The 23,851-nt window shown below is 49.7% G+C and overlaps 11 protein-coding genes across 11 annotated transcripts; 6 read left to right on the forward strand and 5 right to left on the reverse strand.

The window, feature by feature from the left end:
* Positions 1-2,061: 2,061 nt before the first annotated feature.
* Positions 2,062-2,877, forward strand: N7458_004420 (A4/G1 family peptidase; the record flags this gene model as incomplete). The annotated part of the gene is made up of 1 exon (XM_056907802.1): positions 2,062-2,877. The coding sequence occupies one exon, from the start codon at positions 2,062-2,064 to the stop codon at positions 2,875-2,877; it is 816 nt and encodes a 271-aa protein (XP_056766420.1).
* A 2,357-nt stretch (positions 2,878-5,234) lies between these two features.
* Positions 5,235-5,984, reverse strand: N7458_004421 (uncharacterized protein; the record flags this gene model as incomplete). The annotated part of the gene is made up of 1 exon (XM_056907803.1): positions 5,235-5,984. One exon carries the CDS (start codon positions 5,982-5,984, stop codon positions 5,235-5,237), a length of 750 nt encoding a protein of 249 aa, XP_056766421.1.
* Positions 5,985-6,173: 189 nt separating this feature from the next.
* N7458_004422 (uncharacterized protein) lies at positions 6,174-6,653 on the reverse strand (the record flags this gene model as incomplete). The annotated part of the gene is made up of 1 exon (XM_056907804.1): positions 6,174-6,653. One exon carries the CDS (start codon positions 6,651-6,653, stop codon positions 6,174-6,176), a length of 480 nt encoding a protein of 159 aa, XP_056766422.1.
* A 1,327-nt stretch (positions 6,654-7,980) lies between these two features.
* On the forward strand, positions 7,981-9,223 carry mep20 (uncharacterized protein; the record flags this gene model as incomplete). The annotated part of the gene is made up of 3 exons (XM_056907805.1): positions 7,981-8,209; positions 8,266-9,075; positions 9,201-9,223. 3 exons carry the CDS (start codon positions 7,981-7,983, stop codon positions 9,221-9,223), a joined length of 1,062 nt encoding a protein of 353 aa, XP_056766423.1.
* A 505-nt stretch (positions 9,224-9,728) lies between these two features.
* N7458_004424 (uncharacterized protein) lies at positions 9,729-10,579 on the reverse strand (the record flags this gene model as incomplete). The annotated part of the gene is made up of 2 exons (XM_056907806.1): positions 9,729-10,229; positions 10,304-10,579. 2 exons carry the CDS (start codon positions 10,577-10,579, stop codon positions 9,729-9,731), a joined length of 777 nt encoding a protein of 258 aa, XP_056766424.1.
* A 1,756-nt stretch (positions 10,580-12,335) lies between these two features.
* On the forward strand, positions 12,336-13,607 carry N7458_004425 (glycoside hydrolase family 28 protein; the record flags this gene model as incomplete). Its single annotated transcript, XM_056907807.1, has 3 exons — positions 12,336-12,572; positions 12,667-13,086; positions 13,149-13,607. 3 exons carry the CDS (start codon positions 12,336-12,338, stop codon positions 13,605-13,607), a joined length of 1,116 nt encoding a protein of 371 aa, XP_056766425.1.
* Positions 13,608-14,188: 581 nt separating this feature from the next.
* N7458_004426 (putative flavin-containing amine oxidasedehydrogenase) lies at positions 14,189-15,878 on the forward strand (the record flags this gene model as incomplete). Its single annotated transcript, XM_056907808.1, has 3 exons — positions 14,189-14,245; positions 14,309-15,664; positions 15,720-15,878. The coding sequence occupies 3 exons, from the start codon at positions 14,189-14,191 to the stop codon at positions 15,876-15,878; spliced, it is 1,572 nt and encodes a 523-aa protein (XP_056766426.1).
* Positions 15,879-15,933: 55 nt separating this feature from the next.
* Positions 15,934-17,640, reverse strand: N7458_004427 (uncharacterized protein; the record flags this gene model as incomplete). Its single annotated transcript, XM_056907809.1, has 4 exons — positions 15,934-16,134; positions 16,193-17,254; positions 17,327-17,420; positions 17,480-17,640. The coding sequence occupies 4 exons, from the start codon at positions 17,638-17,640 to the stop codon at positions 15,934-15,936; spliced, it is 1,518 nt and encodes a 505-aa protein (XP_056766427.1).
* Positions 17,641-18,764: 1,124 nt separating this feature from the next.
* On the forward strand, positions 18,765-20,336 carry N7458_004428 (M20 family metallopeptidase; the record flags this gene model as incomplete). Its single annotated transcript, XM_056907810.1, has 6 exons — positions 18,765-18,860; positions 18,946-19,129; positions 19,182-19,380; positions 19,450-19,842; positions 19,905-20,032; positions 20,101-20,336. The coding sequence occupies 6 exons, from the start codon at positions 18,765-18,767 to the stop codon at positions 20,334-20,336; spliced, it is 1,236 nt and encodes a 411-aa protein (XP_056766428.1).
* A 558-nt stretch (positions 20,337-20,894) lies between these two features.
* Positions 20,895-22,865, forward strand: N7458_004429 (uncharacterized protein; the record flags this gene model as incomplete). Its single annotated transcript, XM_056907811.1, has 4 exons — positions 20,895-20,932; positions 21,039-21,974; positions 22,040-22,346; positions 22,425-22,865. 4 exons carry the CDS (start codon positions 20,895-20,897, stop codon positions 22,863-22,865), a joined length of 1,722 nt encoding a protein of 573 aa, XP_056766429.1.
* Positions 22,866-23,143: 278 nt separating this feature from the next.
* N7458_004430 (DUF3237 domain-containing protein) lies at positions 23,144-23,730 on the reverse strand (the record flags this gene model as incomplete). The annotated part of the gene is made up of 4 exons (XM_056907812.1): positions 23,144-23,250; positions 23,308-23,360; positions 23,414-23,494; positions 23,549-23,730. 4 exons carry the CDS (start codon positions 23,728-23,730, stop codon positions 23,144-23,146), a joined length of 423 nt encoding a protein of 140 aa, XP_056766430.1.
* Positions 23,731-23,851: the final 121 nt, after the last annotated feature.

Genomic DNA, 23,851 nt, shown 5'->3' on the forward strand with positions numbered 1-23,851 from the left:
GATCAAAATTCGTTTGAGTGGTATGGTCTCTTCGTTTCAAGGTTCTTGTTTTTGTTTGCCTGAAGAAGCCCTTGGACGCAACGGAAACGTGTGTCACAAATTTCAGTACCTAATGCAAAATCAGAGTAGTCTGGAGATATTTATCCAGGTCTGCCTTTCCCTTAAATTCCTCAGGCACTGCTTAAAATGTTGGTACGTACATAGTCAAGGTTATGTGTTACAGTAGTTGCCTTGGGCCCTTGGTGTAGTTTCTGCTTTGCTGCCTGAGGCAACTGCCTCCTTCTATTCTCCTTGATTTATTCTTTTCTCGCACTCCTGGTCATTGTGTTAGTCTTGACCATGCGCATCAATCTGTTCCGCGCTGCATCTGCATTCCAGATTCATGCATGATCTACATTTATCCGCAGGGAGTCCAGACTCCGCGTGACACAGTCCAACTATGGGCCAGCCCAGGCATCGCTTGAATAACCGTCAAACATCCTGCTGGTGACTTGGCCGCGGGGGTTCGGATGTGATTCTCGAACAAAGTTAGTGTGAGGGGGCTTTGACCACGCTAACTGACTCGTGGCGGCCAATGTCGCTGCTGTGCGGGACCGACTTTCCCCTGACTTTTCTTCATGGCCTCTGCAATGGACAAAAGGGGTAGGGACTTAGAGGAGGGGTCTGGAACCACAGCTTAACAGAGCCAGCCGACGCCTGTCAGCAAGCCATGTATATTTCTATCCGCCATCTTCGCATCGCGGGAGGCGCAACTGTCCGCCGCAGTCAGAAATGGCAAAATCTAAACACTGTCTCATCTCAGACATACTGAAGATACTTCGATTCATCTGGACTTCCACTCCTTTCTCGGCAGCGTTGCTTGTCCAAAGCTTGGCCTTCACATTCTTGCCGTGGCTTACTCGAGGCGCTTTTAGCCCCGGCGCCACGGTAACATCGCATCGGCATCGCTTATCGAACACCTCGTGCGTTATCCTCAACACAATTGCCGATCGTTGCCCAGTTAACGCCGGTCCATCTGGACATGGGCATCTCCCGGTGAAATGTGCCACTTCGGGGTGCCTTCTGTGATGATGCTCAAATTGAGGGCCACGTTATCACAATTCCAGGCCTTGGGACCCCGTCGGACATCCGCGATGTCTACACAAAGGTCCCCGCGGTCAATAACATTAGGGCAGCGCTAAGACTTCCGCTTGCCTAGCTCGATGTGCCTTGACGAATGTTTGGGGGGGGAGGGGGGGGGGAATCTTCTCGGCACTACTACTCCGTACTCGGAGAAATCTTGTCCAAGTCCTGCAACTTAGTAAGTTGTATTAAGTTGTTTATTGGCAGGTTTTGTCCGATAACGACCTTGCATGTGGGTGGCGTATGCATTGACACTGGAGGTCGTGAGTCTATTCATCCTCCTACTGCCTCATGATTCCTGATAGATGGACATGGCAACGTCACGATTTGATTGCTGTCCTCATCATACTACGGGGTTGAATTTGGTGTATGGCTTCGTTGAAAAAATATCGGGTCCTCTGATCGCCCATCAAATGGCGTGCATTTTAGAGCTATCTTATTTCCCGACAATCAACATGTACCGCGGAGGGGGTCAAAGCCAACACTACCACTATGGCTCCTCCATGTGAGCGAGAGTCTATAGATACGCTCTGCATCGATCTCTGCAGACCGGCTCACGATAAGGTGCCCAATCTAGTTTGCCAAAACCATCGGTCTCCGACGGCGTGACGGTACTCATCACGCACGCCTAAATCTTCCTACTCCCATTGACCTATGGTCCTGCTTTGCTGATGATGATGTTGCATCGGCCTGTTGGTCCCAAGGCGCAAGATTTGCCGGCAATCGATTCGAAATGAGGTATATTTCGAATACTCTTGTGTTAAGCTGCTCTTTGACGATGTTGTCAGAGTAAGTGGTTGTCCCACAGTTCTATAAATTCGAGCTCTCTTCCTCTTCTATCATCCCTTCATCAACTCACAGGGTTCTCTCTATCTGCATCTGTCTCACTCACATACCACGCTCTACTCTTAACTTGTCCTGCCGTGGCACATCTCCACAATGAAATTCTCCACCGGCATCTTCAGCACTTCACTCTTGGCGAGTGCCGCCATTGCGGCTCCCCTGACAGCGCAGCGCCAGGCCCGTCAGGAGGCCCGCCGCCTCGCTCGCGCCAATGGCAGAGAGAGCCACCCACCTTATAAGCCAGGTACCAATGAGGTTCTTCAACTGAACAAGACCTCACATGAGCAATACAGCTCCAACTGGGCTGGTGCCGTGCTTATCGGTACTGGCTACACCGCTGTGACCGCGGAATTCACTGTTCCCACTCCCAAGGCCCCTTCTGGAGGCTCCTCGAGCACACAATACTGTGCCTCTGCGTGGGTTGGTATTGATGGAGATACCTGCAGCTCTGCTATTCTGCAGACTGGAGTGGATTTCTGCGTCCAGGGTGGCTCTGTCACGTATGACGCTTGGTATGAGTGGTATCCCGACTATGCCTATGACTTCAGCGGTATCAGCATCTCCGCCGGAAATGTGATCAAGGTCACCGTGGATGCTACTTCTACAACTGCCGGCACTGCCACTGTTGAGAATGTCTCTACCGGCAAGTCTGTAACTCACACGTTCAACGGTGGGGTTGACGGTACTCTCTGCGAGTATAATGCCGAGTGGATTGTTGAGGACTTCGAATCTGGCAGCTCCCTCGTTCCGTTCGCCAACTTTGGAACGGTCACCTTTTCGGGTGCTGAGGCCACTGATGGCAGCTCCACTGTTGGTCCATCCGGTGCTACCCTCATCGATATCGAACAAAACAACCAGGTCCTTACTTCCAGCTCTGTCACCTCCAACAGCGTGACCGTGAAGTATGTTTAAATGTGAAGATCTATTATGATCAAGAACCACAGGTAGTTGGGGTGGGAGGAAGTGCACTCGAATATGCGATGCTGGTGGTGATGATGAAGATCTTGACAAGACAAGACACTTGGGACACTATTCCTTTTTCCGCAGTCCCCTGTTGGGAGTGGTAGTTAGGATCTCCATGCATATACTATTCGAATGAAACAATACATTCTTACCTTGCGATATACCTCATGAATCACAAGACTAGGTCCAGCATCTACCTGGGGAACACCTCCCCATCAGCAAACATACGAACAGTTGATGTTACTAAAATCAGTTCGAAAGATTACGGGTCTTTTGGCAACTTGAACTTCGATGACTTCTATCTTTTCCTCCTTCGGAAAATAGCCTTTCTGTTTCATAATGCTGTACAGCCTTCTAGACTTACTGCGCAAAATACGCAGCAAATACAGGAATTTAGAGTTTCCAACCCTTGAATTGGCATGTTTACCCCAGCCTGAAGAATATGGGCGGCCTGTCGGGAGGTACGGATTGCTGATTTGTCCGACGTCAACCTTCAATCTCTTGTAACACCGGAATGCTGTTCGTTTGTCTATACTGAGGTTAGCCTCAGTTAAATTGTGCACGAGTTCCCCCGGTCGCTGGCAACTTGTTGGAAGATTGCCAACAAACAAGGTTTACATCTCTAGGAGATTTTGTTTAATTCGGCTTTTAAAAACCCCGCCGCTCGCAGTCGATGTTGACAGTATCATTACCTCAGCTGCTCTGTTCTGCACATGCCTTAGCCTCATGGCTGGTATATGTCGCTTTGTGTTTGTCAAACAAAACATTAGCTATCAAAGCACAATTCCACCCTGCTGATGTGATTGTCAGAGACATTGCTATTGTGGGTGGAGGGGCAAGCGGTACGTACGCTGCCATACGATTGCAACAAGATTTCAACAAGTCGGTTGTTGTGGTGGAGCGGGAAGAGATTTTGGGAGGACACACACATACATATCACGACCCTATCAGTTCATCAACTATCGAACTTGGTGTCGTGGCTTTTCACAACTTACCGTTGGTACATGATTTCTTCTCTCGCTTTAATATCCCTTTGACCAAATTGTTCTTCAACTCAAGTCTTCCAATCGTTGATCTACAGACTGGCCATCCGGTCTACATCCCTGCCAGTCTAAATGCAACTGAACGAACATTCGCGAGGTGGAACAGGCAGTTAGCACGATTTCCAGGTCTCAATGAGGGATATAACTTCCAATTACCGGTACCGCATGACATTTGGCGTCCTTTTGGTCAGTTCGCGCGTCTTCACAATCTCACTGCTATAATTCCATCTATATGGACTATTGATCAAGGAATCGGGGATATTTTAAGATTACCAACACTCTATGTTATGAAAAGTTTTGGACCTCAAATGCTGCGCAGCTTATCAAATGGCTTTCTGGCAACTGTCAGACAAAACAATCACGAGATCTACGACAAGGCATTATCACATCTACAGAACACCGAAAGCGTGTTCTTAAATAGCTGTGTTGTGGAAATGGAACGTGATAGTCTCGGGCCATATGTACATGCAGTTGTCGCCACACCCCTTGGCCACAAACTTCTCAGAGTCAAGCAGTTCCTTTTTACCATTCCGCCAAAACTAGAGGTCTTGGCTGGTTTTGACCTAGACCACGAAGAAATACGGTTGTTTTCTAATTTTGAGCATATGGACTACTTCAGCGGTCTTCTTCGACAAACACCCATCGCTCATGAAACAACTCTTTCAAACAGAGCGCCAAATCCGGCCACGTATTATCTCCCGCGTTTACCAACAACATATACACTGGGCCCAACACACGCTCAGTCTTCTCTTACAAGTGTCAAGTTCGGCAGTAATATCTCCATGTCCATTGAGCAAATTCGGAGCCAGATAATAGCTGAGACCAGTCGAGTTGTTTCAGGGAACTCTGGTCAGTTTGCCGCTTTCATAAATCACGGACCCTACGCACTCCGGGTCACCTCAGACTTGATCCGCGGTGGTTTTTACCAAAGCTTGAATGATCTTCAAGGTCGTCGACATTCCTTTTGGACCGGCGCAGCTTGGCATACTCACGATAGTAGCCTACTGTGGAACTTCACAGAAACAATCATATCTCGGATGCAGCAAGATTGGACTTGAGTTTGCGGGTTCTTGAACGTCACATCAGTTGAGGCAATGAATTTTGTGTTATTTCAAACAAATCAAATCTAAACTTATATCTGTCGTTCATCGCAACTATGAAAATCAAAGACTGCCATACTGTATTGCGTATGGGAATCTGTAATGTTGGATCAATCACCAGCCGAAGGAAATTTATCCTTCTGGAGATAGAATAGATCACTCATCAAAGTGTATCGCAACCGCGGGGGAGATGTCCAGAGAACAACACCTCCCGGCCTGGATCATCTGGTAAATGGACGCCGTAGAAGCGCGAAAGCACATCTTGTATCACACTGTAACAGGCTCCAAATCGGAGCACTCTCAAGTTGTTGAAATCTATCATTGTGGATGAAAGTCGGGGTTGCGAATACTTCTGTCTTCCATAGTCGACAATAATATTCGCCACCGCTGTAATCTCCGGTTCAATTTCTTCTACAGCTACTTTCGTTCCTGTCCCCGTTAGGTTTGCCGAAGACCCGAGCAATGGGAGCTCTGCATTGGCTGCGAGCTTGGATAACTCCTCTTGAAGCTCCCCTCCATTGACAAGCATAGCTATAGTTCCCTCAATAGAGCAGCCCTCGAGTAAATCCTGTGGAATCTTCCGAATTATTGGATTGTCTGGACGATACGAGGCCACGACTCCAATAGGAAGGTCCAAATCCACTGTCAGAAGTCTGACCATCTCTGCCTCTCGCGCAGGGAGCCTGTGAACCTTTTTGTGAAGATTGTAATTGCCGATCATGGCGTGACGTTTATGCGGCTGGCGCTTTTTCGCGTCGAATATACGACGAACTGCTTGCGGGTGACTAGCAATGATTCCGTATCCAACATTGCTTGGGATGATAGCGATTCCGCCATCGATGATAATTTGAAAGACCTCCTGGGCATCTTTCTTGGGTGATATTTTATGAGTGTCGCAGCTGTCCATGCTCATGGTGAATGGTTCAATTCCACTAAATTTGAGGAAATATTCTCGAACATAAGATAGATGAATTTTCAGACAAAGATCGATGCTGCCCTCCGTGGGACATAGAGTAAGACCGATGTCCATAAAGTAGGATCTAAGAAGGATGATACCAGGCACCCCTCCTGGTGATAGGCATCCAACGACATAATGCCCCGATTAATCAAGCTTCACAAGTGCAACATTCGACCGAAACTCGCCGCGCTCTGCTCCGGAGAAGTCCGTTAATTGGGATGCGGTCACATTGACCAGTGGCTTTTGCCAGAGAGCATGCCAAATGCCTTTTGTGAGAATAGAATAGGCGTGACCCTCTTGGAAGTACAATCCAGGCAGCTCAACTATATTATCAAGGATTTGGCCTCCAGCAACTTCTATCAGGTCGTCTCCGGAAGCGGGAAATTTCCGGGACATTTTGAGCACATCCAAGGGCAAAATTGTTCCGTCAGCCGTATCACAAACTTCAAAGATTCCCGAGACTGCGGCATGGGCATCAAAAGGAGTTCCCCATTTCAGAAATGTCACAGGGTCACTGGCAGTGTTATGGACAGAAACTTTTACTGGTACCGTGGGGAAGGACGCTGAGTGGAGAGTCGGCAATTGAGAAGCCAGGGTGACCTGAAGCCCTAGACTGGGTTGCATCTTATCAAGCTGAGACAAAAATAAGCAATGATTGTGTTTCTGAAGTAGCTTTGTTTTTGAAGTAGGTGGTATTTGTAACGCTGTCGATAATCGAAGAGGAAGATGACATGTCAGTCTTTTATACCCAAGGAAGCTCATTAAGCCACATATAGTTTAAGAGTCTTGAGCCTGGGTCTGAGCAGTCTAGTTAGGCAGTCATCAGTTCATTTCGGGTGTTGCCAAACCCGTCGATTTCCCCGGCCCTCCATCACGGCCTTCACATTATTGCCATGTTTCCGTCCAATCAAAGAAAAACATCTCAGTGCCTAGCTCAGTAGCAGTGTATATTTCCTGTTTAGTTCCCGGGGCTGCGTGTAACCCTCCCCTGTGCGCTTGACACACCTTGTTATCAGCCGACAAATCCCGAGCTTACAGGTCAGACTGCACGGCAGAGTGCCGAGGACATCTCCGAGGCATCCCTCGAGCGAGCGTAGCGGAATAGCTAGGAATAAGTGGAATGTCTGCAGTCGAGACATAGGAAAGTCTTGGGCAAGTCTTGGGTAGTATCTTGGCATCGGAGTCCGGAGATGCTGCAGAGTCCGGTGGCTTGGCAAGCCTCCCACCGGAAGCTACGAAGCTATTAGGTAGCCTCCGTCTGATATTAGGAGGTGCCGGGGCCAATCAGAAACGGTAGCCTTCCTCTGTTGATCTTGCAGTCTAGATCTATTATGCATAATGCGGATGAGCGTATAACCCCATCTTTGTTTCGGTATACTTCGAATTGATTATGGGCTGTTACATCGTGGGTTTTGCTTGTCGCGAGGCTTGATGTCACACCAATCAAATGAAAACTTAACCGTTCCCCTCAAGGCTGAACAACCCTCAGAGTTAAACGCACACAGTCCTTGACGGCCGGATAGTGTTGATAGAAACGGGCCTCCGGCGGGCCAAGGCAGCGCAGGAGGCATTCATCACAGAAGATCATCGCGGAATATGCCGATATCTTGGGATGTCGACTTGTAGTGACGAGATCCTGTAGATTGTTTTCATCATCATCTATGCAATTCTGGCAATGTGATCAATTCCGGATGATACTACCTTCTTTCTTGAGACATTCTCGCTGGCGATCATTCTCGAGGAGGGACAGTATGAGGGTTTCAGGAGAGCGGAGGCTATCTCTTTGAAGCATCCTGATGAACTGTGAGGAGGAATCTATAAATTAGAGCATTTTTCCCGCCACGATTAGAGGTTTTAATACCAACAAAACCACAAGCAAGGTTAGCGAAGCCGTCGCCAATCTCTCCAACAAAAGACAGAGTCAGATCTTTGCATTTTGTAAAAATCCAAAATGCGCTTTGCCTTTCTCTCCACCACTGTGCTGGCCATCGCCCATCACGCGCGTGCCTTGCCGGTCGAGGCTGAGCAAGTATCTGGTTTGGATGTTACCCTGAGCCAAGTCAGCGATACTCGCATCAAAGCAGTGGTCAAGAACACTGGTAACGAAGAGGTTACCTTTGTGCACCTCAACTTCTTCCGCGACAGTGCACCAGTAAAGAAGGTCGCTGTGTATAAGGATGGTATGTCTTAGTTCCATCCAGTTCTCCATTGGCTGCAAGGGCTGACGGTATTTAAGATGATGAGGTGACCTTCGAAGGCATCAAGCGCCGATTCAAGCTTGAAGGCCTCACCTCCGAAGCCCTCACAACGCTAGCTGCTGGAGAGATTCTGGAGGACGAGTTCGACATTGCAGCTACCAGCGATCTGTCACATGGTGGCCCAGTGGTGTTGCGTTCAAGCGGCCTGGTGCCATTGGTGAACGAGGGGGCTGTCTCCGGCTATCTGCCGTATCACTCGAACGACCTCAAGATTGAGGTCGATGCAGTGAAGGCGGCCCGTGTGAACAAAGCCGTGAAGCCATTGAACCGGCGCACTCAGGAGAGCTGCAGCAACGCGAGTCGCAAATCGGCTCTCGAACGGGCCCTTAGCAACGCTGCATCCCTGGCGACTGCAGCAGCACAGGCTGCCCAGTCTGGGTCCGCGTCCAAGTTCGCTGAGTATTTCAAAACCACCGATAGTTCAACTCGTCAACTCGTGGCGGCTCGGCTGCAGGCAGTCGCTAAGGAGGCCCACGCGACCACCTCGGGAGGCACCAAGTATTACTGCACTGATGTGCTCGGGTACTGTGAGACCAACGTGTTGGCCTACACGCTGCCATCTCAGAATGTTATCGCGAACTGCGATATCTACTATTCCGACCTGCCGGCGTTGGCAAGCAGCTGCCACAGCCAGGACCAAGCAACCACTAGCCTGCACGAGTTCACTCATGCCCCGGCCGTTTATAGTCCCGGCACCGACGATCTGGGATACGGATACTCTGCTGCAACGGCGCTTAGTACCAGTGATGCTATCATGAACGCAGACACGTATGCCCTGTACGCCAATGGTAAGTTCCTCTCCCCCCCCTCCTCCTCCTCCTCCCTCGTATGCTATTATTCCACCCCTGTCAGAAGCTGATTCAAGAGACAGCAATCAACCTAGGTTGCTAAGCTAGATTCATGCACGAGACAGTGTATATCCGCAAGATTTTCTGAGAGACGGTTGCCGGTACAGGACTCCGGAATGGGGTGCAGAAGAGTGAGATATGGAACGAATTCAGATCATTTGAGGATCATGTGCATGAATTTCAAATATGAAGCATGAGAATCCAAGTATAGCTTTTGTCCTTACTACTGTCAATGTGAATGGACAGTTTAATAGGCCGTGCTACTATCTCAGTAAGAATCCAGTTTGAGAGAGAAAGCATAGACTTCGATTCCCTCGATTTGGTAAGGTCTTTCGGCGTACGCGTTGTCTCGGGTTATGCTCCGACAAGCTGCAGGATGTCACTCTTCCATGCAGCTGATAAGAACGAGGTGTCTGCCAATTGTATATGGAAATGAGGGGTGGCGCCGGTAATCAATCGCTTCGTGAATGTTCCGCATGCCAGTGCCTGGTCGCCAATATGTATCGGTATTTGGCATTGCGCATTGCAAACAGATCTCTTGAGGGATGTAGCCAGTCATCGTAGACGTTTTCGTAGATAAATCGTCGACCAAGCTACTTCCGGTCCAAGATATACAGCCAATGGAAAACCTCGGGAGTATAGGCAGAGGAAGACACGGGCCCTGGAGGCGCTTTCAGAGGGATGCGCGATCGTAGTGACCAATATCTGCCGAAGAATTGGAGATTGTCAAATCGTAAGCTCGAGTATGATAGCACAATCCACGTGGTATCATTCCGGGTCAACGGAACGAGGTGTAAGGCAAGTACTTCCACTGGCGACAGAGCTAGGGAGGAATGCTGAGAAAGAATGTCTTTGACAGTAGGGCATACACGCGACATGTCATCAGTCGCCGTAAATCTTTGATCGTCGAAAGTGGCGATCGCGTCGCTCGTACTTTTGTCAACAATCACGTCAAAAGGTGCAAAGGACGACACGCTGGAAATGTCATCCCATGAGAGCAAGTCGGCATGGTGCCAATGCATGGCGTGGTCGCGAGAAATCTGGTTCTCAGCATCTTGGCCGAGGCGAACAGCTTCCGCGGAAAAATCCACATTCTGTAAATGGCAAACAATTAGTTCGAATAGGCGGCGCAGAACAAAGAGCAGCCTTGATTGTCCATCCAACTTACCACGATGCCACGCCCCTTCCACTGCCGCTGGGCGCAAGCATCTCTCAGCTTTGGGCCCAGCTTCGAAACTCCCGGCCCGAGATGCAAGATACGTGGAGTTTGACCATCGAAGCTTGGCTGGTGTTCTAGGTCCGACAAGACCGCGTCAATCAGAGCTTCGCCAGAATTGAGCCATTCGCCGACATCCTGGCCAGTTGCAAATCTGGCGTCCCAAAAGTGGGGGTCGTCATAGTCCGGGGCGCCATTCACCCGAGTGTGCGTTCGGTGACTTGCCATATTCGGCGCGAGGAGAAAACGTGGGTAATCTCTTGTGCTGCGAGTTTGAACGCGTCGATCGCACGATTTGATGGACATTGACGTCATGTGACAGGGTGACCATCCCCTTCGGCTATACCAACCGAGCGCTAAATCCCATCAATTCCAGGGGTTGTATTTCATTGAATCTCTTCGAGGACAGGTTTCAAATCAAGATTGATCGAATTGGCATGACATCTTGAGGGAGAACGTCGCTATACAGCATTCATGCTCAAGGCAAAAGATACCTAGAATTAGGCATGTTCTAGGCAGATGGGCGGGAAGACCCCCTAGCCGTGAATATATCATCTCCTTGACCGTCACTAAGTGGATTTCCATCGATGTGTCAACCGCTCCCTGGAACTCTACAAAATGCGGGAACACTGCCAGCTGAGTGACTGATTTTGTGAAGAAGAGACACAGGCCACCTAAACTCCGGGCATAACACTGTATTGAGAACAGCACCGGAACGTTTTTAAGGTCCCAGAAGCGTAATCTAATATTCTCAACCTAGGGCTCTTCAACCTTCTCAATCAGGAATACGCCTATTGTAGCTGGAAGAGCCCATGGCATTCACACTTGGCAATGCTCATGGTAAAATATCTCTTGCACAAATGATATAGCAGGGGCTGTGCGAACAACGAAAACGCCGGGTCGAATTGCCCAGCTTATCCGTCGACAAACCACGTGTATGTTTCATGAGGAGTTTTAGCCCCTATGGGCATGGTACATCTCAATTGAGCAATATACATTGATTAATTGGTACGCGTCATCCCAAAGCTCATGTAACTAACCCGTCTCCGCTACGGCTTTCAATAATTCGAAATGGTGATGCGATATTATCATGGCCTCAGAAAGAGTCCTGAGTGTCTTCCATGCTTGTAGTGTAGGGATAAAGAATGTAGTTTAAAGAGTATAAGATTCGTGATAGTTATACCATGGGACAGTCTGTTAGTCAGTATTAAAGATGGTACCTATTGAATTTCTGCGTATTCTTCAGCCTCATCTTTCAGTATAACGACTCCACGCAAGGCAGTAGCGGTCAATCCTCCGACCGGCCGATCCTAGAAAGTGAAACAGGAGAGTTCCGGAAATCGCTCCTTTCTATAGTATAGTCTACCCATACTGTACAAGGATATAGAGGGAATCAGTGATTGGTGGACAATCTTGAGTCAGGTGTTATTGGTCCATCAGATCGAGTTTCAGGGGCCACTTTGGTGGACTCACCTCGGCCCACCGTCAGAGATTAATGGAGCCTCGTCCCACAGTAGTACCGTAGCTGGCCGATCCAGCAGCCTTTCGAGGTCGGCCCGAAGAAGCTACTTAATATTGTCCACTTCTTACGCCCCTGGAATAATGATAGATGAAAATGCCCCGAATACTCCTCTCGGGCCGACTCCGAGGGATACGATTGGCAAAGAGGACAGCCTCGTCTGGATTTCCGGCTGATCCACTCAAAGCTTCGCATAGCTTGTCTTCCTAGACCATGTCCACGACCGGCTAGTCCATACTTCGTGCTCATGGCCGACGGCCCGACCGATATAAAAGATGCTCGAGTCCCTGCCTATCATCGGATATGCTGTTTCTATTCACCCGTTCCTCTCTTTCCACTCTCCCTTTCTGTTGATCAGAATCGGCTCATTCCTTTAGATTGTTTGATTCAATTCTTTCCCTACATCTCCTGTGTCTACTCACTCGGATTACATTCTGTTGATCAGAAACATTCATCGCGTGAATCATGCCATCCTATTTTCAGCAGTTGATCTTGGCCACTCTGGCTGCCGGCCTTGTTTCCGCCGCCCCTGCGCCTTCGCGTGTTTCGGACCTGACGAAGAAGTCCTCCTCTACCTGCACGTTCACCTCAGCAGCCAGTGCCAGTGCAAGCAAATACTCCTGCTCAACCATCGTACTGAGTGGCATTGAGGTGCCTGCGGGCAAGACCCTCGATCTGACTGACTTGAAGGATGGAACCAAGGTATGTTCATCTACGAATAATATCAATGACAGACGGCTCCCGTCAACCACTGGGGTATCTTGCTGATGGGATAAATTTCTGACGCTGGGGCTAGGTCATCTTCGAGGGAACCACCACTTTCGGCTACGAGGAGTGGAGCGGCCCTCTGATCAAGATTTCCGGATCCGACATCACCGTCGAGGCTGCCGACGGCGCCGTCATCAACGCGGACGGTTCCCGCTGGTGGGACGGGGAAGGCACCAATGGTGGCAAGACCAAGCCCAAGTTCTTCTACGCCCACTCTCTGGACGACTCGACGATCTCGGGTCTGTCGATCAAGAACACCCCCGTGCAGGCCTTCAGCATCCAGTCCGATAATCTTGCCATCGATGGAGTTACGATCGACAACTCGGATGGCGATGACAATGGCGGCCACAATACCGATGGTTTTGACATCAGCGAGTCCACTGGTGTCACCATCAAGAACGCAGTCGTCAAAAACCAGGATGACTGCATTGCAATCAACTCCGGCGAGGTATGTCTCTTACTATATAATGCACCTACGACAGAGAATATGATGCTAACGATACGCTACAGAACATCTATTTCACTAGAGGAACCTGCTCTGGTGGGCACGGCCTTTCGATCGGTTCCGTCGGTGGTCGCGATGACAATACCGTGAAGAACGTGACAATCACCGATTCTACCGTGACCGATTCTGCCAATGGAGTCCGCATCAAGACTGTTTACGATGCTACTGGCTCCGTCAGCGAAGTGACTTTCTCCGACATCACGCTCTCTGGTATCACCGACTACGGCATTGTGATTGAACAGGATTACGAAAATGGTTCTCCTACCGGCACTCCCACCGATGGTGTTCCCATCACGGACCTGACCGTTGAGGGTATCACCGGTTCTGTGGAGTCCGACGCAGTGGAAGTGTACATTCTCTGTGGCGACGGTAGCTGCAGCGACTGGACCTGGAGCGGCGTGGACATCACCGGCGGCAAGACCAGCAGCAGCTGCGAGAACGTGCCTTCTGGTACGTCGTGCTAAACCGGCAACAGGGATGCTGGTGAGAAACTCAACGTGTCTTTGCAGGTTTCCCACCTCGTTTGGTGCAAATTGATACTTGACAGGCCCCATAACTTTGGTCAATAATAATTCCTCCGGGTCTGTACTCTGTTTCTTTATCACGATGACCAAGGGAAACTACATTAGGCGAAGGGAGGTAAACCACTTTGAAATAGTGACAGTAAAAACTTGTAGCTCCGAAAGAATCCGATCGACAGACATTAGCTGAGATCGAGTCAACTCCTACGGATGGCCGATCGATCGACGGCAAGTCAAGCTTGTTTTCACGCTAGCGATTTGAGTTTGGAGAACGACGGGGGGTTGATTGCCGGTCCCTGAACTGGTGATTGGCTGATCGTGAGGAATGCCTGGCTGTGACATCACCAGCATGATCGATAATGAACGCATCTCATCAAGATTTAGCCAGGGATGCAGCGCGCTAGTTATAGTTATGTACTCTGAGATGCCCCGTTTGTTATGTTTCTTTTCAGCTGCAGATGTAGTCGAGAACCTCTTATCACTTGCAATACTTCATCCATTGCTTAGCAACACCCTACTACAAGATGCAGGATGGTCGGAGGAAGAACGTTGCCATCATTGGCGCCGGCGCAGCTGGAATGGTACGCTTTTGAGAGAATGAAAAGTAATTCAGCGAATTTGCGACTGATGGTATCTGCATGCAGTCCTGCGCCGCGACTTTGGCGAATCACCCAGACAAGTTCGAGGTGACCATGATTGATATCGAGTCCCACACGGGTGGTCAAGCGACATCAATCTCTCTGGACGAACAGAAATACGGTGCAAGCTGGCTGAATGATGGAGTCCAGGGTGGCTCTGCTATTTTTCGGCATACATTTCGATTCTTTCGCCGCTACGGGTATGAGCCACAGCAAGTCAAGCTTCAGGTTTCCTTCGGCAAAGGACGAAATAATTTCTGGACAAACGTGTTCCCTAGTCCCCTTGTCAATCAACACTCCCGCGAGATTAAAAAGCTTGGCCGTGTTTTGAAGTGCATCAAATACCTCATGCCTATCCTGGGAATCCTACCTGTCAAGTTCATCCTTCGATCATTCCGTTTCAGCGACGACTTCAACAATAAGATGGTCTTGCCACTGCTTGCGCTCTTCCTTGGCACGGGAAACCAAACTCCAAATGTACCAAGTGTGTTATTGGAGCGCTTGTTTGACGATCCACAAATGAAGCTGTGGGAGTATGACCCTGACACACTGTTGCCAAATCTTCCCGAGATGTACACCTTTCCAAATCTGGGAGATTTCTATCGAGACTGGGCAAAGGATCTGCGCGCAAAAGGCGTGGAGATACGCCTTGGTTCCTCAGTCGCAATTGTCGAAAGGAGCAAAAAGGGTGTAGTTTTGCGAATTCAACCACGAAGCAGTGAAGGCGAGCAGCAAGAATCAGTATACTCTCCAGAAACGTTCGATGAGCTTGTTCTGTGCTGTCCGGCGGACGAAGCTAAAAATATGCTCGATCGAAATTCTACCTGGCGAGAGAAATACGTACTTGGTGGCGTGAAATTTTTCAACGATATCACCATCACCCACTCGGACTCGGACTATTTCCAGAAGATCTTCGAGGCTCAATATGACTCCAAGTTGTGCGCGCAAGCCACAACGAAAGATCGAAAGGAGCATCTCGAATTCGCTGAACAGCAGCCCCGATGCGAAAAAGACGGCTGGGCGGGGTTCCGGCCAATGTACTTCACCCACTCATTTGAGTCTGACCCAGACAAGATTGAAATGGGTTTTGATTGCTCCAACTATCAGCATCAATTCCGGGAGCATCTCGGTTTCGGAAGCCAGCCTCTTCCGCTGAATGAGCATGTCTTCCAGACAATCTTCCTGAATGACCAGCAAAAAGACATGTGGACATGGAACGATATTGATCCTTCTAAGATCATCGCCCGAAAGTGGTGGCATCAATTTGGTCACCGATGGCAGCATTACTTGCGTGTCATGCCGGGTATGATGTTCATAAATGGCAAAAACAGAACCCTGTATGCGGGGAGCTGGACCATGGTGGTGGGTACATTCCAGAGACGACCAAATCGAATCTTGAAGCTAATGAAGCGCATAGAACATGCATGAGATTGCCTGTATTTCCGGTATCGCAGCGGCTTATCAGCTAGGCGCCGAATACGAACCGTTTGACGATTTTGCCGAGGACTTCTTTGCAAAATACCTCCTTGTTTGCCATGGCAGCCGGTACAAGAGAGGAAAGAATAAACAGAGTTGAGATAATCATGAGTCTATTGACATTCATATAGCATAATTAATTCACCCCTTATTATTTACAAAACATATCTGAAGCTTTCTATCTCCCGATCTGTCTTGTTGGACAGCTCGTCTTGTAATTCCTCTGCTTCGGTCAACTGCCTCGGAGATCCGTACAGCTGGTCCCGGCGACGATTCTCCCACATGTAATATACGTAGAGGCAGATCAAGAAGAATATTCCAAGAACCAAGCCGGACATGGAGGCCTTGATACCAGTCTGTTGAGTCGTTAGATGAGTGGATCAAGACGGTCAAACAAAACACTGAAACACTCACGGGATAGCCAGGCTTCTCCGACGGGATGAAGAATTGAGGGCCCACAATGTTACCCACACAATACGCCACAAACATCAACGCACTAACAGTACTCTTCTTGGTAAAGCCAGCGACATTTGAACTGATAAGACTCAGTGAAAGAGGAATATTAGCAGCAAAGACTGCACCCAAGCAAAGACCAGTCATTCTGCCTGCGCGATTATGAGGGTCAAGTTTCCAGATGAGAATCATTCCAATCACCGAGACGAGTGCGTTCAAAGTCATCATGAAGATTCGGGTTTGTTTGACAACAGTGGCAAAGCCAGAAGTCAAAAGAAGGAAAACAAGCTGAGCAGCTCCAAGGGGCATTTGAATCAAAAGAGCCTTGAGGTTTGAGAACCCAAACCCAGCAATGATGATAGACGAGAAACTGGTAATTCCACCGTTGCAGAAGTTAACACACAATGTGTAAAGAACGAGAAACCAAGTTTGAGGGTCCTTAATGGCCATGAGGACCTGGCCCCATCTGAATTTCCCCGTATCCATCACGCCAGTTTTGTTCCGGAGAGTTCGCTGTAGAGCAATTGATTTCTCGGTTTTGTTGAAGAACATCACCTTGGCAGGCGAGTCAGGAAGGAAAGCAAAAAGAATCAATCCGTAACCAGAGGTGATAGTGCCTAGAACCAAGAAAAGTAGTTGCCAGCTGTACAGTGTGTTATTATGGATCAATCCAATTCCGTACGCAACCAAGCCACCAATCACTGAGGCGATGGAGTTTCCGATGAACCACGCTGCCTGTCGGGATGGCTGCTCTTCTCTTTTATAGAACATTCCGGTGATAAGGGCAAAGCCAGGGGCAATCGAGGCCTCTCCGACTCCGAGGAAGAATCGAGCTGCCATCAAGCCGCTGAAAGAGGTGCAAGCAGCATGGCACATGAGAATGCCACCCCAAAGGAACACAGCGACACTCAAATATTTTCCAAGGGGGAGTCGAACGATGAGGTAGGAACTGGGCCAACTCCAGGCGAAGTATCCAAAGTAAAAGACTGCGGACGCCCAGTTGTATTCTTTGCCCTTGAGATGCTGCGTGAGGAAGAGAAGACATTAGGACAAGCTGGACAGTGAAAGAAGCATGGCAAAAGGGTGGGAGCTTACCAAGTCCTCTGTCAGGTTAAACAAAGTAGCTTGGCTAAGGGCTAGCTTATCCATGTATTGAAGCATGTAACAGAATCCCATAAGGGGAATCAAACTAGAGTGTGTCCGCGTAAGAAACCATGAAAGCCGAACAAGAGTTCTGGGATCACATACTAGAGATCAAGTTTCCAGAGAACCTTTCTTTCCTGCTCAGGAGTTGCATGTGTCTCCAGGACTTGACCAATGTCCACATCGCGAACATCAATGTCGGATCGGACCTTGACCATGTCGAGGTCAAAAGTGCCCCCTGCAGGGGGCGCATGTACTTTTTCCATGTTGACAGCTTCTCTGACAAGAAGAAGAGACAAAGTGCTTGCGGTAGTCAACGCAACGAAAAGGTTATATCAGTTGCGAGGGTGTGAAGACAACAATTAGAAATAGAACGCTCCATCTGAGCCATCCAGGGGCGTTGTATTTAAACCAAACGAAGGATTATCTTCGTCTGCCCAATGACCCCGGGGAGGAGAGACGGGGGCAAATACAGCACCTCGTCCAGTCCAAGCCACCGTGCGGATCCCCAGGAAGTCAAATCCGCGACCTGCTATCAACTATCGCCCCAGATTCTCGTAAATACTGCAGCAATCGCCAATAATTTCTTTAGTCAAGGGCGGAATCTCGGGCGATACTGCGCGCCTCGAAGGCGATCGGATCACGTATCAGCGGTTGATGATATCGGCAATGGAGCAGTGGCGTTGGATTGGACTAGGATCTAGATGCCGAAATCGCATCCTATACGCCGTGAGGGCAACTGTAAGATCCTTTGCCTGGATGTCAGTATCAACGTTCCTGACACGGGATCCGAGATTCGAACGCAGCATCGGCAGTTGGGCCAATGTAAGCTGCCCGTCGGCAACCAGCCCCACAGTCTCCCCGTCTCCTCCTGTCGGCAAATTCCCCACTTGGACTGACTTCAATGAGATATCAGTCGCCCATTCATAACACTAGATACGCGGGGGATCGCAAAATGATTGACCAAACATGATTAGCAACTGTCTATTCACGGGCTCCTCATATTTTGTTTTTCTTGTCCTTTGTACGGTACCCCTTTTACCCCACAGATTGCGACAATCCTGGGGGAGAAGACCCACCATGTCTGTCTAGGTTGGATTGTACTCTTCGTACTTTGCCGACGGCGCTTGCATATTAATCTGCTCGCCAAACCGGGAAACTCCAGTTCGAATTCCGCTATCTATCGGCAAATGTCCGAGTGACAGTTCCAGGGTCTGTCTTATCCCCCCGCTAAGAGGCGAATGGGATAGGATACCTCGGATGTGACGCAACGAGAGCCCCCCTCTTCCAAGGGTCAATTGCTATTAAATATGGCTAAGCCTCCACTGAGAGATCGCAAACCATTGCTGCATTTTAGTTTTTCATAGTCCCTCTCTAAAAAAAAATTGACATGACTGTCTCCAGTGTCGGAATCGAGGAGGTTCGAGCGGCCGTTGATGTTGCTCTAGATGAGCTACGGGAGTCGCTACGAAAGGTGAATCAAGAAGTAAGTAATGGCAATCTACATAACCCATCTCTCGCCGCCAGAGAGGGGTTTGTTTCAACGAATCACTAACGGAGCTCCTCTATAGATCTGGTCAAACCCCGAGCTTGCGTACGAGGAGCACCATGCCCACGATACGATCTGTACATTTCTTGAGAAGCAGGGATTCACAGTCACTCGCCATGCATACGGTCTTGATACATCCTTTGAGGCAGTGAGTGGATCAGGTGGCCGCCAGATCAATTTCAATGCGGAGTACGATGCCTTGCCAGGTAAGCCACGTCCCCAACAGCCACATTGCTTCTCGTTCACTAATCTTGCCAGATATTGGACATGCCTGTGGACATAACCTTATCGCAACCAGTAGCATTGCTGCCTTCCTAGCTCTGTCATTCGCATTGAAGAAGTTTGGCATCCCAGGACGAGCGCAATTGCTAGGCACTCCGGCCGAGGAAAATGGGGGAGGCAAGGCTGTTCTCATCGATGCAGGAGCTTACAAGAACGTGGACATTTCTCTCATGGCGTATGGTTCTCCGCATTTGCCTTCCGCAAGAAATCGCTTGGCTTCTGATTATGCTAACATGGAGGTTAGTCACTCTGGGCCCAAGAAATTGTTCCCTGACCAAGAGCCATCCGACGGAATCGCGGGTACTCTGATGAATGCGCGCAAAAACATCCGTTGCGAGTTCAGTGGCAAGAGTGCTCACGCCGGGGGTAACCCATGGGAGGGTATCAACGCCCTAGATGCCCTGGTCACGTCTTATAACAATGTTGCAGTATTACGCCAGCAGATTTTGCCCGAGCAGCGTATTCACTGTGCCTTTATGGATACTCCAAAGGTGGCCAATGTCATTCCTTCACATACCAAGGCATTCTGGCAAGTTCGAAGCCCTTCTCTCAAAGGACTTAACAGTCTGGTGGGCAAAGTGCGCAACTGCATCGAAGCGGGCGCGCTAGCGACCGGATGCACCGTGAAAATCAAAGAGTAAGATCATTATTCATCCTCTGCGCTCAAGAACCCGGCTAATTACGGTTAAATCCTATCAGGGAGGAGCTCTATACCGACGTGCGGCTGAATGATGTCCTGTGTGAACGGTACCAAGTTCACATGGGTCAATATGGCCGAAAGGTGCTCAAGCGACACGACAAAGTTCTGACTGCATCTTCCGATATTGGTAAGTCATTCTGGATAGTTTGATGGATCCTTGGATGGGCTCATACTGACATTTTGATTTCCACGCAGGAAACGTCAGTTACGAGACGCCCACCTTGCATACTATGTTTGGAATCCCCACGCCAGACAACACATTCCCCCATCATCCCACATATACTGCCTCAGCGGGAACCGATGAGGCACATGCCGAGGCATTGATTGTAGGCAAGGCACTGGCAATGATTGGGTGGGATATGATCACGAACGAGGCATTGTTCGAGACCGCGCATCGGCAATGGAGAGAGGAGATTGAGCGGGATGATTGATGGAATTCACGATTATACCCTTGCCATGGCAAGATTTGGAGAGTATATTTGTACATTTTCTGGATAGTATGGAATGTATACCGAGCATATACCAATTTCTTAATCTGTGGGCTGTCAAAACGTGATTTGGCCACCGCGGTGAAGATGAGGCAGCCGAGGTTCCAGCTGCTCGAGTAAAGCAGAGTTGAACTTTGACACGGTGTCTTTGAGAGTGCATTCCCATGGTCCCCATATTTCCAGGGAGTCGATCGTACGGAGTACTGTAGATCATCCTGTCGAGTCTGGACCAGACTCTGCCTCAGGCACTCCGCCGGTTTAACTTCGGCAAAGCCGTGGCCCCCCGCGTTATCGGCCTTATCAAACCCACGGCCCACGGTCCGCCTTCTTCGTCTCCTTCGAAACCTCCGATCGATCTGTCAATGATTATTCCAACTACTTGTCAACTCCCCGCCCCCCCCCCCCCTTCTGCTCCCGGTCGCGCGCTCATCGTCCCTCCCTGATGCCTGCACATTGGTCTCTCGAGATCTACTGACACGCGACGGAGGGGTTTGATTCTTCATGTCCGGACGGAACGCGCCGCGCTCGAAGAATGGTGTGTCTTGCCTCCCCGCTCATTCTTTTCCCCCCAATTTTTAAATGCCGTTCCCAACCCACAAGTGCCGAACTGACCGACGATTGCTCTGTTTCTTTCCGTCTCTGCAGGCTGCAGTACCTGCCGCCGTCGCAAGGTAAAATGCGGCGAGGAGCAGCCCATCTGCACGCGCTGTCTGAACTTGAACCTCAGCTGCGAGTGGGGGTGCCAATCAAGCGTGGGCGTAGCACGCAGACTCGACATCTTCAACCAGCACCGACGAGTGCCCCCGATCAATTCACCTGGGCTGGGTCCGAGGCTGGCGACGTGGTGGCTCTCACACCGGATGCACTGCTCAATAGTCTCTCTCCGATCTCCTGGCCAGGCGACTCGCCTCTTGTAGAGACGACTCTATCGACCGCATTCTCGTTTTACGCGCCCGTCACCCCAGCCCCAATGCCGACCCCCTTATACCCACCATTGAGCGTTAACGAGATCGCCTGTGCCAACTCCCTCACCCTCACCGAACATGACCAAAAGTACTTTCAATATTTTCCTTCTTCCTCGATCATCTACTATTACATGAAAGGATGGCAATGGAGCAGCTTCTGCTACTTGTATCAAGGACCCGCTGCCACCAACAAGGTGATCATGCGAATGATCCTTGCCATCGCTGCTAGTGACATGCATCGACAGGGGCTCATAGTGAGATCTCCCGGTCGGCCAACTGCGGAAGACCATGGGCGTTATCACTACAGCCTGGCCGTCAAGGAATTTCGACAGTTACTCGAGACTCCTCGGCGGAGCGTTTCCGTCGCGGAGCTAGAGATCATTTTCGCCACCATGTTTCTCATGGTCACGTATGAATGGCAATTTGGACATTCTGTCCGCCATCTTCAGTTACACATTCACGGGGTGCGATCACTCTTGGAGTCGCACCCGCAGCTCTTTCGTCTGAAAGATGTCAATGATGTGTTCTTGTCTCCCGAAGCCGACAGTCCGCCTGCGGAGGATGCTGTGGCCTCTAGAGTTTCGTTTATCCCCGAGCAATTCTTGCTCTGGACACTGTGAGTAAATTCGATTGAAAGTCGGTGTAATTGGATCTTTGCATCCCGGCTCACTCGTCATGTAGATACATTGATGCAAGTTGCCGACCGATGGGGTTGACCGAATCCTTGTACGACTATGTCGTCCAATCAAAAAATCCGGCACTCCATCCAGATCACCTACATCGTTGTGCACGTCTGTGGGGCCGCTGCTTTTGGGGAGAGCAATACCCAGACCAAGAGGTTCTGGATGACATTGAAAACTACAGAGCCTTGGAGCTGCTGCATGCTGGCTTCTGTTTCCGCCATCGAACCTGGAGGGTCCTCGTAGACGCTGGGGGAGGGTCCGACACTACCGAGTCTCTCTATAAAGAAATAATCTCTACTCGAGATGTATGTTGCCCTTTTCCTCGTTCCGATGACGTTAGGTTACCGTCAAACTGACTTGCATGCTTCTCTTTCTCATAATAGCAATTCTCCGATCTCTTCATCACAGCAAAATTTGCCGCCGGCGTCTCGGCGCGACGCACACTCAACACGATTTACATGGCCGTGTGTACACTTTACGCGCAAATCATCCTACATCGCCGGCTACTCTGTGCTGGTAGCCTCCCTGTATCTCTCCACCGGCAAGCCACGGCCGGCATCGTGGACATTGCCCAGAAGCAGTTTGCAACCGATCCCCGACTCCTACGGCGCTTGCATTGGCCTCTGTTGATGGCTGTCATCGAGACGGATGACGCCAGCCAGCGCGTGTGGCTCCGGCAACGATTGTTTGAGCTGCGTGACTGCCATTCGGAGTACATCTGGGCTAATGAAGTGGCCGATGAGGTCCTAGCTCAGCAGGATGTGAGTCAGGGCTGCTACGCAAATCTTGCCGAGTTGCTTCTCCATCGGCTCCAAGTGCAATGAGTCGTTTGAACAACAAAGAATTGTATATCTAGCTGTAATGTCTATGAAGATCTAATGAGTGCCGCGATGCCCGATATTGATGATGTGATGAGAATAAATATTGTGCAAAACTATCCCCATCTGCCATTCTATATATTGGAGAATTCAACGTAGTGACTCAGTAGATCACAGATTCACTCCAGGACTTGTTCGGGTCATATCGAGGTTGCGAACTTGCTCCTATTCGACCTAAATCAAGCCCCTTGGTACGACTCGACCAGCCATTCAAACCACGTCTATCATGGATCATTTTCCAGGAAATACGCATCATAGGCAACTTCTCCCTTGGCTCTGGTGGCTCGCCCGATGATAACTCGGTCATTCATCCACTTGTACTTCTCGTGGCCTGTCTCAATCTTAACGTGTAGATGAAACCAATATTTACTCGGGTCAACTGACCCACCCTCCATCAGCGCTTTCAACACCTCTGGAGGTCCAGCTCGCGTGCCTTCGGTTCTATTCTGATATCAATGACTGGTCTAGATACTCAATACGGATGAGCCACTGACCTGATATAAAGTAGCGCGCCATCATCACTTTTGATAACGTAGTTGGTATTAACATGTGTCGTCTGGTTATCTTCCACTAGCCTGGATCAATTATGTTAGACGTAAGATCGACGAGATTGAGGCCATTGAATGTACATAAAGTCTGCTCCTCCAGGGACAACCTCTCCGTTAAAGTAAGGGCCTCGTACCGATCCCGACATGATCGGTACGCAGCGCCGCCGACCGTAGGGGCCATTTCCAATCTCCATTGGCGGGTCCACCACGCAACGCAGAGTAAATAGATGGGTCAGCTTTGGTGGAGGTGCAAGGGTTTCCATTTCCGATATACGTGTGAAGTTCAATTGCACAGATATCTGCAAACATGCGAGAGAAAAAGGACGACGAGGGGTAGCGAGATGGACGACAGCAGGCGCTGAAAGTCTCCACACACGCGGGGGG

The sequence above is a fragment of the Penicillium daleae genome, assembly GCF_028827525.1.
Source record: "Penicillium daleae strain IBT 16125 chromosome Unknown utg000005l_segment0_segment0, whole genome shotgun sequence".
Classification (NCBI taxonomy): Eukaryota; Fungi; Ascomycota; class Eurotiomycetes; order Eurotiales; family Aspergillaceae; genus Penicillium; species Penicillium daleae.